The sequence below is a fragment of the Marmota marmota genome, unplaced genomic scaffold (genome assembly GCF_001458135.2).
Source record: "Marmota marmota marmota unplaced genomic scaffold, marMar, whole genome shotgun sequence".
Classification (NCBI taxonomy): domain Eukaryota; kingdom Metazoa; phylum Chordata; class Mammalia; order Rodentia; family Sciuridae; genus Marmota; species Marmota marmota.
This window is the reverse complement of record NW_025999949.1, coordinates 5,542,247-5,560,344: the sequence shown is the minus strand read 5'-3', so window position 1 is coordinate 5,560,344 and position 18,098 is coordinate 5,542,247. Positions and strand designations below refer to the sequence as shown.

General features: G+C 35.6%; 1 protein-coding gene across 50 annotated transcripts in view; it reads right to left on the bottom strand.

The window, feature by feature from the left end:
• Rims2 (regulating synaptic membrane exocytosis 2) overlaps positions 1-18,098 on the bottom strand; it is a 546,345-nt gene that overhangs the window by 19,362 nt on the left and 508,885 nt on the right. Inside the window, exon 1 of one of the 50 annotated variants that reach the window (XM_048802000.1) lies at positions 8,207-8,948. The exons of the other annotated variants lie outside the window; for them this stretch is intronic. Coding sequence (XP_048657957.1) covers positions 8,207-8,348 — 142 coding nt within the window. The 5' untranslated portion in view covers positions 8,349-8,948. Of the gene's footprint in view, positions 1-8,206; positions 8,949-18,098 lie in introns of those variants that run through there. 50 annotated transcript variants of the gene reach the window in all.

Here is an 18,098-nt window from a genome sequence, read left to right as displayed (position 1 = left end):
ATGTATGGTTTCTAGGAGTGGGTCCTGCAGCAGTCTACAGTGATTCACCATGTACAAGTTGTGATGTCTATGCCAAGTGCCAGTGATATTTGGGCAATATGTGCAGGACCAGCTTGTAGTGTGCTTTTGGGCAGCATTCCTATCCTCTAATACAGTTTTTCCAATCTTCCTTAGGGATTCTAAGACCTATCCAATGTCCAAGAGCAAAAACCTTTTCTGCCTAAGTTGCCAAAATTGATTTCTATCGATGTCACTAGGCACTCTAAATAGAAAATGTGTTGAAATAGAAAATGTGATCGAAAAATGTGTTGTTACTAGTTATATGGAGTCAAGGATACCCATTGTGGAACACAAAGAATGAGTGACATCAAGCACTCTTGTACCTGCAAAAGTAGAAACAGTGGTTTAATCAGCATAGTCCCTTTTGGTCCTAATAGCTTCTTTCCATTCATGATATGAACAGAAAAAGCAGTCAGGTACTAGTAAATTTATTCATTTGATACATATTTGTTAAATACTTGATAGGTATAAAGTATTGTGGGAGATAATGCATGTAACACCTGATCATATAATGCCCAGTGATATTTTAAATTTAGTTTGCAAGATTAGATAGCAAACAAATTATGACAATCCAAGGCAATATGTGCTAAGTGTTACATGAGTTATATTACTTAACAAAGGCTGTGATGTCCAATAGAATTTTCTTTGAATGATAGCAATCTTCCATAATGCTCACTCCCTGATCAGACAATCACTAGACACATGGAGTTATTGGGTATTTGAAATGCAGTTAGTGTGACTGAGGAACTAAATTTTTAATTTAAATTATTTAAATTTAAATAGCCACATAGAGCCTAGAGGTTCAAGAAAAGGCAAAAATTATTTTGAAAAGAGACCATAAGGGAATAGTAAACATAATAAAACTTGTTCACAACATTCCTGCAAGAAAGATGTATCAGTATGTATGTACATTTCACACACAAAAAATGAGGAAACTGAAGCTGAAAGACATTAAATATCCCATTTAGTTCACAGAACTAGAAATAGGTGGAAACAAATGTTTCAAATCCAGGTCCATGTAGGTTTTTCTCTGCCTACAAATGTTCTTACAGCTTCTAAAGACTTCATAGGTAGATGGGATATAAGCTGAGCACTGATGAGCAATTAAGGCTGTTCATGTAGGATAGAGGGAGAATATATAAGTATATAATTTGGAGGCAAAGAATAAAGAGGCTTAGTTGTATAGAATTACTAGTCTTGGAAGTCGAGGAAGCTAACTATATGTAAATAATAGATTCTTAAAGACTTGGAATGCCAAGATACAGGTTTTACTTAGGATTTGGAAGTCAACTGATGTTTGGAGAGTCACAGCAAGATTAAGATGATGTTTAAGACAACTGATACAGATGCTTTGAAATGGGATTGGAGTGGAGAGATACAGAAAGTAGAGAGAGCAGGTTGGGAGGTTATCAGATGATTTCTAAGATGAGTTAATGTGGTTCTGAATTATCAAGATGTCAGTGAGGAATGAGAAGGATGAAAGAAAACTGAGAAAAGTTGAGAAGGAAGTATTTCACTGGCAGATGTTGCAAACTGGTGGTCTTTGGATCACATTTGGCCAATAAATATGTTTTGTTTATTTCAAATGTTTGAGAATTTTTATTTAGGTGTCAACATTTTAATTTCAAGGGTTTTATTTGGGGAAAAAATGAGAGTAAATTTTCCAACCTTGAGTTGATAGTTAACTTGGCATCAATTAGCTGGAAATGAGAATTCATCATTCCTCTCTGGATGGGTAAGATTTCTCCAGCTTTACAGAGCCCTGGTCTTTCCTTTTTATCTTATACCTGTCCTGCTTTACTGATGTAGGTTACGTTTCTGGCCCAATTTACAGAAATAACAAGGGAAAAACTGAACACTAATTCATCTCTTTATTTTAAATAGCTAAAATAATTTTAGTATCGTTAGACAAAATCTAAATCTCAAGAAATGATACTTGTTCCTTGCAATGATGATCCAGACAAAAGTAGAATGTTATTGGGAACTAAACTGATACACATGGTCCTGCCCTCTTGCTGTATTAAACTGGACCAACCCAGGTAAATAAAATCTCATCTCAGGATAGTTGGAATTGAGATTGGGAAAGACATGGTTTGCAGTATGGATGGAACAGTGACAGGTAAACTTGTAGTCCACTGACTACCATTTTCCACCAGACACATGAGTAATAGAGCAGGGAGAGAGCTGGCTGCTGACAAAGAACAAAGCAGTCATGCAGAGATAGAAGCAATGGCAAGAAATGGAAAAAAGGGTGCTCATGCCTTCTCAACAGCCTTCTGACTTCCAGTTTAGGCCCCATGAGGCCTCGTGGGATTTCTGCTCATGGTTTTGGTGAAGTATCTTTGCATAAAACATTATTTACATGAAAATAAATCCCAATTTCATTTTCAAGAGGAAAATAAAAGAAAATGACATTTCAAACCTAGAAGTGACACTATTATTTTTATGCTAGCATTTCCCTCAATTATTCTAATAATATATGTATAGCAGATAAATCTCCCTTCTTCTCAGTCAAAACCCACTACAGCATGAGATAGAACAAATACACAGAAGGATCTTTTCTGATCCATAATAAAGGCCTACTTTATAACAGCAGAGAACATTTACACTAAAATAGTCCTCAGTAGGAATGGGGTGCTTCTGTTAAAACTTTCTAGTGAATTTCTTTTGTAAGTCATTATATGCAAAATGTCTCCACAGGGAAACTCCGTCCCATTACTGGTTTTGAATTTAGTGAACCTACTAAAGCAAACTGGGGTTTAATTTGACTTTTATATGAAAGTTTTAAATTACTTTAAGGATTCTATTCAGACACAAAGAAGTGAATGATTCTGATTCTTAGATTTAAAAGGTAATATTTGATAAGCACTCTGAATGTAACGATTCCTTAATTTATTTAATAAATTCCAAATCTTTTGTTTCACTTTATTTGCCTAAAATATAAATCTAATATAAAAATATTGTGCTATTTTTGATTATGGTGTAGACTCATTTATGGAGTGATTTGTTAGACATGATCATAAGCTAGGACAGCCTATAACCATTTATCCTGTCCCCAAGTGTGGCTTTATGTGCAAATACTATGACTGGTGCATATAAGAAAGTCCCCATTGCATATTTTTAAAACAGCATAAACATAATGGGTAGCAGTTATAAGGATACTCATCTTGAAAAGAACAGAGAACCATATACCATCATTATTAATAGACACTTTCTGAATACCTACTGTGTGAGGTATGATGTCTGCACTGAGGATGATTACCTTTAAATGTGTAGAGAATTTTTATTTCAGTGGAGCATGGGCAAAGTTCTAAGTTATTCTAATAAAATAAAATTGATTATTAAGTATCAAGTGTAAGAATTAGTATACACAAGTATTAGAATAAGATAATGTCTTTTTATATTCTTACTGGATGAATATCCTATTAAAGAATTGGGGAGCGTTGAATATGTCTTTTTATTCCAGTCTATTTGTTTCACTTTTATATTAATTTCTTTTTTTTTAAATATTTATTTATTTAGTTAGTTATTGGCAGACACAACATCTTTGTTTGTATGTGGTGCTGAGGATCGAACCCGGGCCGCACGCATGACAGGCGAGTGCGCTACCACTTGAGCCACATCCCCAGCCCTATATTAATTTCTTAAGGCTTTCTTATCACATGCAAAGATTCTTTCCTCAGTTCTCTAATGATTTTTAAATAATTCCTATTTTCTATATGATTTTTGTGTGGTTTAATTTTTAGTGATATGCAAAAAATCCAGAGTTAGCTTATTTAGTTAATAGTGCTAAGTTGATGGGATTTCCTCTGTATGATTGTCACAGGTGGCATTTCATAAAATCAGGCAGACCAAATTTATCACATATACATAACTATACACAAAAATACATAACTAAACAAGAATCATTAGCTTAGGACCACAGGTAACATTAAGATCACCTCTGGGAAATCAGAAACCTCAAGTACTAGGAAATGGGCCATTTTCCTATATTACACAGCCAGAACCATTTGTTCTCAGCAATTTGGTTGGGAAGTTGTAGGTTTCCTTCTACTATTAAGAATGGTAATATTTCTGTGAAATATTTCTTTCTTTCTTAGAACTGCCTGCGATTTTTAAACATTCTACATACATTAATATTCTATATTAGGGGAGAGAAACCCAATGTTAGGGCCAAGTAGTTTTAGAGTAAAAATAATGCTTTATTGTAGGGTTCAATAATAAAGTAAATTCATACAATTTGTAACAAGAAAATACTATTGTTATTACTTTTAGTTAAAAAATAATTTCAGGGATTTAAAGAACACTTTATATTCCAGAATATATTCCAGATACAAGGATGAAAAAAATAAAAGAACAGCAAGCATACAAAAAAGATGCCACGAAGACCAGTCAACAATCTTAGTATGCTTATAAATGCTGCTTTCATCCCCACTCAAATCAGCCCCATTTAGATTTATGATCTGTGGGCAAGTTGTTTAAACTTCTCTAAGTACTTTCATAAGTGTCAAGTGAGGAAAATAACTTCCCTGAAGAACCATGAAATCAAAGGAATATGACATATAGAAGATGCATAACAAATGGTAACTATTATTATTGTACTTTTTTGAGTGTGTGCTGGGGATAGAGCCCAGGGCTCCATGATTTGAAGAGATTTGAAGAAGATGGAATAGAGAGCATGCATAGAGCAAATACCTGAAGTGTGATGTGATACAGTGTCGGGGGTGGCTGGAGTAGAGCAAGTGACAAGGGGAAAGATCGTCTACACAGGGCTTTCTAGGTAAGTACTCTACCACTGAGCTACATCCGCAGCTGTGCTTGGTTTAAGAATATAGCATATTACAAAAAAAATGCAGTAAAATAATGAAGAAAAAATATAGAGAGCATTGTAATTAGAATTATAAACTCCAGAGCCAGATTATGAGTTTAGATCCTAACTCCTCCATCATTTATTAATTGTGGAATCTGGGAAAATTGTTCTTAAAGATATGCAGTAGGCCACTGATGTTAGCTCATGACAAATTGATATTACTGACATCTGAATCAAGATTTAACACATTCTTAGGGCATCTTCATTAATTCCTAAGTTAATCATCTTTAAAATTTCTCATGGCACTCTGTACTTGACCTGATAAATACTTGTCACAGTTACAATTACATAGTTGTTTCTGTTATAGTCCATTTCCATTAGACTGTAAGCTCTCAGTCGGAAAGGGATATATCTACCTAATTTTAAGACTCTCATAGTTACTGACACCAAATATCCTCAAAAAATATGTTTTAATTAGTGGACTCGAAGCACATGGTCTTTTTGTAGACGTCTTAGCACTTTTTGTATAGACTGGAAATATCTGATGACAGTGAATAAGAATGAAATAAGGATATGGAACTGGAAGACAGGGCATATTTGAGATACTTTAGCTATTGTGCTATTTCCAAGAAGACTCCACAACAACAACAACATCAAAAACTCAGACAGGCTTACTGAATTGATTGGTGAACTCAGTCATCACACTAATTATCAGACCACTATTTTCTTTAGGCAAACTATTCTGAATCAGTGTGAAAATCACATGGTGAGATGGATTTACTTTCTTTGTAAGTTAGAATGAGCTTATCACTAAAGTGTCACTAAAATAACATTCTTGAGTATGTCATCCACATGACCTTCGTGTGTCCTGTGTGGGTGTCTACACAGACGAAAACACCATAGAGAAGCCAGTGACTTCTCTTACAACTCTTCAGAGTATGTTGACATATTTTTAAAAAATCTGGGGAGTTTCAAGGGTGATAGGACTGTTGTGAAATGAAGAAAAAAGGTTAAGATTTCTTCTTGTGATTGTGAAATGACCATAAACCAGTGGAAAGTGTATCCCCTCTTGTTACTAGTACATAACTATAGGGATTACTTTAAAAATGCTATTTTCCCTTTTTTTTTTTAAATTCTCTCTCTCTTTATGTGATACTGAGGACAGAACCCAGGGCCTTGTACATGCTAAGCAAGCACTCTACCACTGAGCCATATCCCCAGCCCACTACCTTCCTTCTGGAATATTTTGTCTTCACAACTCAAGAAGCAACATTATGGAACAGAAATGTTGTTCCAATTTCCCATGCATAGATGTAGAAATTTTCTTTGGGATTAATTTGTATAAGCCAAGACTAAGTGAATGTAATTTAAATTTTGAAAAATTTTCACATTCATGTAAGTTTTCCTTGCTATCTTGAAAAAGCCTTTTAGCATGATATTTTCTGAATTCAACAATCTTAGTTTTAACTTAAAAATAATAATAATAAATCTATGAAGCAAATTCAAATCTGAAGACAGTGTAAAAATTAAAAGAAATAAGTTCATAATAATGCATGCTTTATTTAAATACTTGTAGTTTCAGACACACCTAAGTTTGAGTTCTAGCTCCATCACATTTTGGTTTAGTGATGGAGTGGAGTCCAAGTAGATTCAATAATAAAATCCTAGCAGAGCTTGGGAGTTGAGTGCACAGGGTGAGCTGGTGACTCACTGGTTCAAGTGCTATCTCTGTTACCCACTACCTGGGCAAGTTTCTGAAGCTTTCTTTGCCTTAGTTTCCTCATTTGTGAAATGGAGATAACAGTACCACCTCATAAGGCTGTTATGAGCTTAAAAGCGTAAATGCATGTCAAGTTCTCAGTACAGTGCTGGATAATAAGTGCTAAAAATTTTAGCTACAATTATGATCATTCATATATCCAGCTTGATTTTTAAATTTTTTCATTTGTTTACACATTTCCTAGAATTTAAACTACTGAATTATAGAAAAAAATGTAAATGTACAAATTAGAAAAAAAGGACTAGTGCGAAAATTAAGTCATGTTTACCTCAGGAAGTACCCTAATGTTATATCTATATTGACTAATATTAAATTATTATTGTGACAATAAGCTAGAAGAAACATGGTTAGTTCTAACAGACTGGTTTGAAGACCACTTTTCAGATGAACTATGAATCCTCTATTCTCCCCTCCCCTTTCATGTCCTAAGAAAATAGGGAAAAGTTTTATTTCTACCTGTTCTTTTTAAAAAAATTTTGGTTGCTGTTGGACTTTTATTCATTTATTTATGTGTGGTGCTGAGAATCGAACCCAGTGCCTCACACATGTGAAGCAAGCTCTCTACCACCGAGCCACAACCGCAGCCCCTCAACCTGTTCTTAAAACAAGTAGTTAATTTCTTTTCAGTCAGACCTCTTTCATAATAAGAGATCATTGATTGTCAAAAAAAAGCAGATCAAGTCCTAATCCATACAATGAGTTAAATCATAACTATACTACTGTTTCTAAAGATGAACTCGGTTTGCAACTAACATTAATAAATTAACAAACAGTATTTCAAATGTTGGAACACTATTATTTATGTCAATTCTTTCTTTGCTCTATAATTTATATTTTCAGTGTTAGCTGTTAAATCTTATAGGTAAGCTCCTCATAAGGAAAACCCACAAGTTTCAGTACTCAAAACTTTATAAAGGACTAGGAACCACTTGGTGAAAAGTTTAACACAGTGAGTCCCCTTCCCCCCATTAGCTTAATCACTAGAAGATCAGAGACACACCACCAACAGACAGATTCATGGCATTGTGCCTTGTGGACAAAGTTCCAAGTGTCTCTACCAGAAATTCACCTTAAGTTCTACCTACTCTCTCCCTGTACATGCTAGGACCCCTTCCCTCATCTGGATCTTGTCCTTTCACAGGCTGATTTCCTGTTTTCAAAGTTTTGTGGCTGCATTTTCCTGTAGTTTTTAAGCATTTTTGTTCTTGGGGCCAAATGCTAACACAAAGACTGAGGGCGTAAAGAAGAGCCAACTGAGTGGGGGCACCCAAGAAGCGCAGCCTTGCTTCCCACTAGTCTACATCCGCATTCAACTTCCAAGCACTTGATAACTGCACTCCACCAGAGTCCCTTCTCAAGTCCGCGCCTGTGGAGCTCTCCAAATAACCCACAGACAGAGGTCCTCCTCTGCTCAGCTCTAAGGGTCTCTGGCCCCCGGCACAGTCCTGGAGAGCTGTGACACTTTGAGTTCTCTCTCCCATTGCCAACCCTCCAGACACTGTGCAGAGATGACACAAATAAGAGACACCAACTATGGGGAGGGAAGGTTGTCTCACCTCCTTCTTCCTCTTCCAGTGAGTTCATGCAGGGAAAGTAGCCGGCCAGTGCCTCGAAGGAAGCGGAGAGGCTGCTCCGGCTTTGGGAGCGCTGCATAGAGCGCCCTGCCGCGCCAGCGCCCCCCAGACCCTGTCGGCCCATCTTGGACGAGGACCCGCTTTTCCCGCGGTACAAGATACGAGGCGTTTTGGCGGCTGGGACGCGGCGACCGCAGTGGTTCCGGAGCCAGTGTCGGGGGCCGGTTGTTGCCGCGGGACCCTAGGGTTCTGGCCCCTGCCTCCCCGACCCGGCCCAGAGGGAGACGTGGCTGTCCCGGCGGCCCGGACCTCTGATTTGCTCAGGAGGAGGGTCCTGGTGGTGGCGGGCGGAGAAGAGGCTGCTCGCAGGGGAAGTCTCGCCCAGGGGAGTTGAGGATCCCCGAGGCTGGAGCGCTGGAGTGTCGGCGCCCTCCCTCGCTGGGCGATGCTTCCGAAGCTGCGGTCCCCGCCAATCAGCGGCCGGAGGGGGAGGCGGCGGCGGCGGCAGCGGCAGCAGCACCTTGGCAGGGCTGGCAGCTCTTGGGCGCACGCCTCAGGTTCTGGCCCCGACCCGGGGTGGCTAGGGCTGTTTTCCCAAACCCCGCCCGCCGCCGCTCGGCGAAGGCCAGAGACTAGTTAGACTAATTAGATGCAATGAGTTAGGCATCTCAAATCGATAATAGGTCAGGAAATTTCTGGTAGTCACTTTCCCTTTCCTCAGGTTCACTTAATTTGTTATCGTACCTCAAGAAAGAAAAGCTTAACACAAAGGCTCCCCAATTTTTACCGGGTTCCATGAAAACCTACAATGGACGCTCTTTTTCTTTCTTTCTTTCTTAACAATATAAAAAGTCAACTGAGAGGAGTTGATTTTTTGATCATTAACCAAAAAAGCACCAATACTGGGGGAAAAAAGCACAATGATGTCTATCAACTTTAATTTCAATGCTTCTTTCTCTGAAGGAAATAATCTGCTACCCATTGTTATAAAGAATGACAGATTCCATAAAGATTAACATCTAAATAAAAGGCAATATCCTTTTAACACATTTGAAAGCAATACACACTAGAAACAAAGCAGTTTATAAGCAAAGTAACATGGTTCCTTCTTTGAATTGAAAACCTCCATCCCAGAACATAAAGCAATTTTAATTCCATTTTACTAGGAGTCAAAAGACCATCCCACTTTTTTGTAACCTTGGACAAACATTCAACTCTCCATTTCTCTACCTAGGGAGGTGGGAAGGTGGAGTACAATAATTCCAGCCCTATGTCACAGCTTGATCCATTGGGTATGGGTAATAGAGAATTTCAAAAATGCTTTGTAAAACGTAAATCACACAATCTAAATCAGTTCCTTCATCCAATAAATATGTCCTAAGTAGTATACACAAAAGTACTTTACTTGATTTACTGATACAAATATCATTCAGTTAATATTGATTGAGCCGCTAGTATATGCCAGCTACTTCTGTGGATACAACTGTATCAAAGCAGCTAAAAATCCCTGCTCTCATGGAATTTACTTTCGTGGAGGGGAGAGAGGCATAATAAATCAATATATGACATAGCATTAAGAGAGGGATGAATGCAAATAAAAAAAAGTTAAGGAGTATGGGGTATACTGTAACTTAAAAAGGGTTGTGAGTGTGGGTCTCACTGGTGACATGACTCTTGAAGAGGGATTTGAAGAAGATGGAGTAGAGAGAATGCATACAGCAAACACCTGAAATGTGATGTGGTAGTGTTTTGGGGGTGGCTGGAGTAAAGCAAGTGAGAATGGGACAGATCACACAGGGCTTTCTAGGTATATTAAGGACTTTGGCCAATGGACATTTTAATTTAAAAGGCATGATTAAAAATGCATTAAAATAATAATCCTTTCAAATCTTTCTAAAAATTAAAGAAATCCCTTGAGCACAAACAACAATACCATGGGAGAAAAGTAATAAACTTTAGTTGTTTAGACCTAGGATCACCTAGCTTTCTTGCTTCTGCTTCTCTGATAAACTTTTATCCTTTCTTATTGATATTCCTATAACTCTTAGTCCAATTTCCTTTATAAACTTTTATCCTTTCTTATTAATGTTCCTATAACTCTTAGTCCAATTTCCTTTTCATTATTCACCTTCCTAATATCAGCATTTCAAAAGAACATTGATAAAAAACAGAGAACTCTATGAATGCTTTTTCATACCTTATCACTTTTATTCAGAGAATAGGAACTTTTTATTAAATGAGATTTTCATCATAAGAATAAAAGAGAATCACAGAACTTTGGAAACTGAATGGACATTATTGAAAGTCATCTAATATTTTTTGAACTGTGGATCATAAATTTTTAGTGAGTTATAAAATAATTTATTAGGTTTTGATTGGCATTTTTAAGAATAAAATGAAATAATCTAGAGTCCAGCCCTTGCAGTTAGTGTATCAGCTGCAGTATTGTTTCATAAATATGTATGCATGTGTGTGCTCACATGTATATAAGTGTATTTACCATTTTTAAAAAATGTTAGAAAATGAATGTAATATAATAGTGATACAATAAAATACTTATTTTATAAAGGAAGAAATTAAGATTAAAGAGCAAAACATTTTATTTTTCCAAGAATATTTGTTATTTTTGCTTGCTTGGAAGGAATGCAATTAGTAGCTTAAAAGCATTCATTATGTTTATCTTATTGTTTTAATCATGATATTTGCCAGAATGAGGCAAAGAATGATAAAAGGAAACAGGAGTTGCCCTATGAATTCGATTATATTGGAAGAAGATGGCACATTTATCAATCAGACTCTTCTAATGCAAAAGTTACCTGATTAGATTTTGAGAAAATTTGATGGGACATTCCTAACTTCCTGTCTGCACGAAAATATCAGGAAAAACGATGAAGAAAATATCAGGAAAAAGAGAACTTCTAGAGAAATCCATTTATGATTGGATGAAAACCTTTTATTTGGGCATCCAGCAACATCATAATTACCACTGAAAGTCACTTTGGAAAGGGACATCTTGGGTTTCTATTAGAGATTGAATAGGAAGGACTGAATAGTCTGAGAACTGAATCAAGTAGTTGTGTTGAGTTGCTTGGATAAATAACCTTGCTTTCTCTGTGTTAATATTTCACTTTGTGCACCAGAAGAGATTAGTCTAAAAGAATCCAGATATACTTATTCCTATATAAGGATTACTTCTCTCTTGCAGTTTCAGAACAAGGTTGTTCTGGGAAGCTTTTTGGCATTTTTTTCATAGAATCTTAAATGATATACATGAGTGATAGAAGAATGGCATAAGGAGGACTAGAGAGAACTAAAGAGGAAGAAGGAGAAAAGCCCCCTTCATTCTGGGGAAGAAAACTTTAAAGAGCAAGTGTTGGCACATAGGTCAGCTACAGACTGCAGCAAAGGTCAGAGACTATTAGTTTTGAATGATAACTTGTGGAATATTCTGAACTTTTTGAGGAAATTTAGATATTTTTATTCTATGTGCAATTATTTCCCTAGGTATAATAACTATTATCTAAATAATATTTCTTGTTTATATATGTTTTATTAAGTTGATTTTAATCCCTTGTTCCATTCTGATACAAGTGTACCCCTCCCTGAGAAATTTAAAAATCCATAAAACAATAAACCATAGGGCTGGGAATGTAGCTTAGTGAGGGAGGGTCTGTCTACCACACATGAGGCAGTGGGTTCAATGCTAGCACTGCAAAACAAACAAACAAACAAACAAACAAGAGATTGTAAATGATGTCCCTCCATATCAGGATAATACATGCAATACATGTAGCATAAGTGTAGTATGTGTAAATTTGGAAATACTTTTCAAATGATGAGGCACTGACTTTTATTATATGAGAGGCTACTATATTTCATTATATAAACAAAGTGTAGTTCCAGAATCATTATAATCTACTATTCCAAATATACACAAATATACATAATAAACTGCCTCTAAAAACAAAACATGATCTTGAAAAGATTCTGCCAGAAAATATGAAAATTTATTTTTCAAAGATAAACAGATATAACTTGCATATACTGTCACAGTATTGTATTTGATGAATATGTAATAGAATATTTTATAGATCTACCTCAGTTTATAAAACATACTCATTTTGCTACTTAATTCCTACATTAATTGTGAAAGAATTTCATCATTATCTCTTTATAAATGAGTTGAAAAAATGATATTGAATGACTGCTTAATGAGAAAGTTGTAGAGCAGAACTCAAACTCACATGGTCTGCTTTCAGGTTGTGTTCTATATACCCTATCACAGATGTTCATACACTTATATAAAACACGATGATAGATATGATTTTAACTATGCAGTAAATTTCTTGGTCTGAAATAAATATTGACAATACAGTTTTTAAATCACAAAGCCTATTCTAACTATGTACTAATGTTAAATCTATATTTGCCTCCCTTTTAAAAATACATCAATATTGCATATTCACATTACCTGAATATTAAATCCAAAATATAAAATCATTTCTTCTATTCCTAGTCTTATGCCAGTATGGCACAAATAAATTGTGAACTTTTGTGATTTCCATTTTCAAATATTTTGAGTTTTTACTCATCATATTTGAAAAGTGAAAAGTAGATGTTACACGTCAGTGATTGGTCAATTCAAAACTTTCACAAAAGTTAAGAGGTCAAAGATATTTAAAGTATGAAAAGACAAAAAAGGAGGATCAAATGATCAGTATTTTCATTATTTCTGTAATAATATTTATGGAAATATTTGCCTTTATCTCTTAACAGAGCATGTCCATGGAAGTAAGCAAATATATTTTTTGATTAGGCTAGAAACTGATAAGATTTGACTGAAAAATGAAAAGGGAATAAAACTTTAAAGTCATAAGTCATAAAAGCAAACTAGTTAGGCAATATAGAGGAAGAATAAGTACTTGGATTCAATAATTTTAATTATAGCCCTTTATGTATAATAATAATTATGATAATACCTAAAATTTATATTCTTCATATACACGACTTCCTTAAATAGAAACATTCTATAGGGAAGTGACCCTTATTATCCCATCTTAATAGACGAGAAAATTGATACATATTCATTCAATAAATATTTGTTTAGTGCTTACCACACATCAGGCACTATTCTAGTCATTGAGGACATATTAGAGAACAAGAATGTACAGAAACCCCCACTCTCAAGGAGCTCACATTCTAGTGGAATAATGGCTGACAATTATACCCCACTTACAATACACCAGGCCTTTCTCTAAACAACTTTACAAACTAGTACATATATTCATTTAATAAACATATAACCCCATGGGGGAGATAGTATTATGAATATACTTATAAAAAAATGAAACTAAGGCACACTGAAGATACTCTTGCCCAAGGTTAAACAATTTATTAGAAATGAAACCAAGAAGAGCCCATAAGGTGAGATGCAAAGTATTAAAAAGCAATTTTTCCAGTGTCATAAATAGCAAACCTAGAACCTGAATATAGGTGTTCTAATTCTATAATCCATACTTTTAACTGCTAAGTGACACAGTCTAAAAGAATACACTGAGATCAACAATCAGGCAATGGGACTGGCAGTAGGAACTGTTTTTCCAATTATAACAAAAAACTTTTAGCATGGTAGTTCTGATTTGTTAAAAGGCATATTTATGTAAATCTTTATTTAGCTATCATCAGGAATCTAAAACTTACTAAATTTCCTCAAGAAATTTTAGGAGTCCATGTATAGATATGAGTTCAGCATCCCACCCCTCCAAAAAATCACATAAACCACTCAGCCTCCAGAGACAATAAGAAGTAAATATTAATGATATTTACAATTAACTGGTGTTTAGTCACCGTTGAGTGGATATTTCCAAAGATGAAATACAGTCAATCATAAACCAAACACTTTGATAAATTGCAAAATTAGAAAAAGAATGTTCAGACCTTCTAAATATTATCTATATAAGTTCTTAAATAGTCACATGAAATAAAATTTCAAAAGATAAAGATTCATATAAAAAGGAAGCACTTTATTTTACTGGTAACATTAACTATGATTCAATGATAAGTTAAAGAACTACAAATTCACTTAATACAGTGAAATTTAAAGAAATCTGTTTAGTTGTGTGTAGTAGTGCATGCCTATAATCCCAGATATTCAGAAATCTAAGACAAGGATCACAAGTTTGAGGCCAGCGTAGGCAACTTAGCATGACTCTGTCTCAAAATAAAAATTAAAAACAGCCGAAGAAGAAAACACCAACTCAAATCCAAACTGTTTCTCTTACTATACACTCACAAAACAAATCACTTTGTGATCCCAAAACATGTAGGAATTTCTCCTCACCAGAAAGCCAACAATAAATTCTGTAGCAGTAGACACCAGCTGGGTGTCCTCTAATTTGATTAATTTCTGACACTATCTGGAGATAGTGTTGGATCCCACAAGTTGAGGACTCAGTCCCCAAGACTTACTCCCACCTTCAGATGCAAATCACAAGCCCCTGAATATTTTACCTTGCTTCTGGCCTAGTGGGTACAAACTGGGGTTCCCACAACCTCTTCCTCAGTCCAGCTAATTTGCTTGAGCAGCTCACAGAACTCAGGGAAACACATTTACTGGCTTATTACAAAGGATAAAGAGATTCTTGAGACAAGTTATAGAAGAAGGGGCTCAGAGCTCCATGTTCTTTCCTGGCCCACCATCTCTAAGAAGCTTCATATGTTCAGCTATCCAGAAGCAACCTGAACTAGGTTCTTTGGGTTTTCATGGAGACTTCATTGCATAGGAAGGACACAAACATGGAAAACCACATCAAAATGTAATGAAACTAAAGGGTATGATCTAATGCTAATAGACTGGTAGGGAAATGCAACAGGGCCTGCCTGCTCAGATTTGGTATCCTTCCTAATGGTATGGGTCGGGATTCCTTTTGAAATAGGGGTCTTATCACCTACTATTCAGACAAGTCAGAAAATTTCCTTATGGTTAACTACAAGGCAAGTGAAAATTAGAGTTTCCATGACCTGTATATATAAGGTATCCATACCAGAGTTAGAAGAATATCCTCAGCCATTTCAGAGAAAAGAATAAATATTTACTTTGATATTATAACTCTTTTGGAATTCTAGATGAATATCACCTACAACCTCTCATATCTATGAGATCAGCAGCACTTTCTTATTTTGCGGGTGTTACCCTTCTGTACAAATATTCAGCAAGATCTGAACATTTTATTCAAGTTTCAGGTACGAATGTCATCATAACATTATGCAACATCTATAAAAAGTGTATGCATTTAAACTTTGTCTTGTTCATTCATTATTGATTTACTATTCACTTACTCCTTGCATCACAATGTGTCTAGAATTTTACTTACTCATTACACCACTATGTGACTAGAATGTTAGGGAAAGTAGGATTACCTTAATAACACATAAGTCTAGTTCCAACATGTTCCTTCTTTTACTATGATGGCTAAGCTTCATGTATTCATTTCAACTTACATGGCAGTGAAGACTTGTACGATTCTGTTCAATTAAGTCATGTATTGGTAGAACATAATGATTATATGTTATTCATGTTGCTGAATACCATGCTGACAGAAAAAGAAAATTTAATACTTTTCACGTTTTTCACTTAATTTGCAGACACCTTGATTATTTTTCATTATGTATAAAGAGAGAAGATTTGTAACATAGTCATCTAAAGTTGTTAAAAGTCAAAGGCCTTTAACAAGTAGAGAAGAATGAGGGTTCTGCCAAAGCACCAAAAATTTCAGTATATTGGAAAGAGTCCATGGAAAGTAGTCATGTTATACAGATCCAGGTCAAACGTCACCTAGATTGGGTATAAGTGAATTGCTGCCTGAAGATAATTTTATTAGTAGCTCAGTACATTTGGTAACTAGTTAAAATTGTGCGCAGAGTGGCCAATTTAGGGACCAAACCAAGCAACTCATCATCAGCTGACTCCCCAGTGTGTTAAAGATGTCTTTCAAGAACAATTTATGTCTTGTTGATATGAAATTTCATAATAAAAAGGAACAATACAGATTAAACATGTTTCCTTCCCCAAATTCAAGTCAATATGGTCCCATATATCTGTTTCATTTATACTTTCACAATAAGATGGGTATCTCAGATCTAACAAGACTGAGGACTATTACCCAGGGGAAATAGTCACAATAAGAGGTAAATTCATGGTGTAATACAGAAACTCTAATAAATACAATTACAGAGAGGCAAGTCCATATGTGTTCTAATGAAAGGGTTGTGCTGAAGTCCTCTCCTTGACCACTGCTTTTTAACTTGGATTCCTCTGCTTGCCAGCTACTTCTGTAACTGAACCTTCTGGAGCAGTGTTTCAAACCCCAGCCTCCTTTCCCATATTTCTCAATAAATTGTGAAAAGACATTTGTGGATGAGCTATAAGTCTTGCTCCATGATTTATAATGTGAAAAGTAATCAAATTAGCAAACCCATTACCCTTGCTGCAAGTCATTCACATAAGAGTCTCATCATCCATCCATCCATCCCTGTTCCTTCTATCCATATGTACTATTTCTTAGGTACTTTCTTAAGCTTGAGAGTAAAGTAATGAACAACTGGGAATGGGTTCTACAACAAGTATATCATGACATTCAGGTTTTTTTTTTCTGGGAGGGGGTACCAGGAATTAAAATCAGGGGCACTTGATTACTGAGCCACATCCTCAGCCCTATTTTGTATTTTACTTAGAGACAGGTTCTCACTGACTTGCTTAGCGCATTGCTTTTGCTGATGTTGGCTTTGAACTTGCAATCATCCTGCTTCAGCCTCCTGAGCTGCTGGGATTGCAGGCGTGCATCCCTGTGCCAGGCATGACATTCAGTCATTACAAGAGTAAATTGAAGTGTGGTGTTCTAAATCAGATTGCATATGTAATGTGCAAAAATTTCATATATTCATTCATATATAAATTTTGGCAACATCATTCAAAGAACTTTTCTTCAAAAATATTTATTTATGGGCTGGGGATGTGGCTCAAGCCGTAATGCGCTCACCTGGCATGCGCAGGGCACTGGGTTCGATCCTTAGCACCACATAAAAATAAAATAAAGATGTTGTGTCCACCGAAAACTGAAAAATAAATGTTAAAAAATTCTCTCTCTCTCTCTCTTAAAAACAAAGCCTTTAAAAAAATGTTTATTTATTCTTTAGCCAACGTTTATCAAAATTTGAACAGAAAACCTGTGGTGTAGAATTTCTGAGTTCCTTTATTTTGTGATATGTATGTTTTTTAAAAAATGATATCTGGGATTTATTCAACATCTGGAAAAAATCATGCTTTGTGATGTGATTCACTGTTATATTAATTTCATTTCATATAGCACTGTATTTAACATATAAGGGTAGTATTTTAAAGGTTCTCTGGGTAAGGTGAACAAATGTATTTGTATCTCCCTAAATCTTGTTTTTTTTGGAGGGTGGTGGTGATGGTGGTATTGGGGATTGAACCTGCGACCTGGGGCCTAACACATGCTACGCAAATTCCCTACCATTAAGCTACACTCCCCGTCCTCATATATTTTCAAAATAGTATATAAAGGATTTCTTATATTACTTTTATGTTCATTTATTAAAAATTTTCATTTTTATTCTCAACTTCAGATTATAAAATTAATGTAAAGTATTAATTTCTGCCTTTTATAGCCACTTAGAAGATGCTTGTTATAGATCTGAGCATTCCTAGGAAGATAAAATCATTATAGCATGAGGTGAATAGTCCCTTGTCACCCTTTAAAGACAGTCTGCCCTAGTTCCTTAAAGAGCTGGAGTTCAATTCATCTCCTTGTTCTTAGATTGACTTCTACCTCCCCATCCATAGTTTGATCCCAAC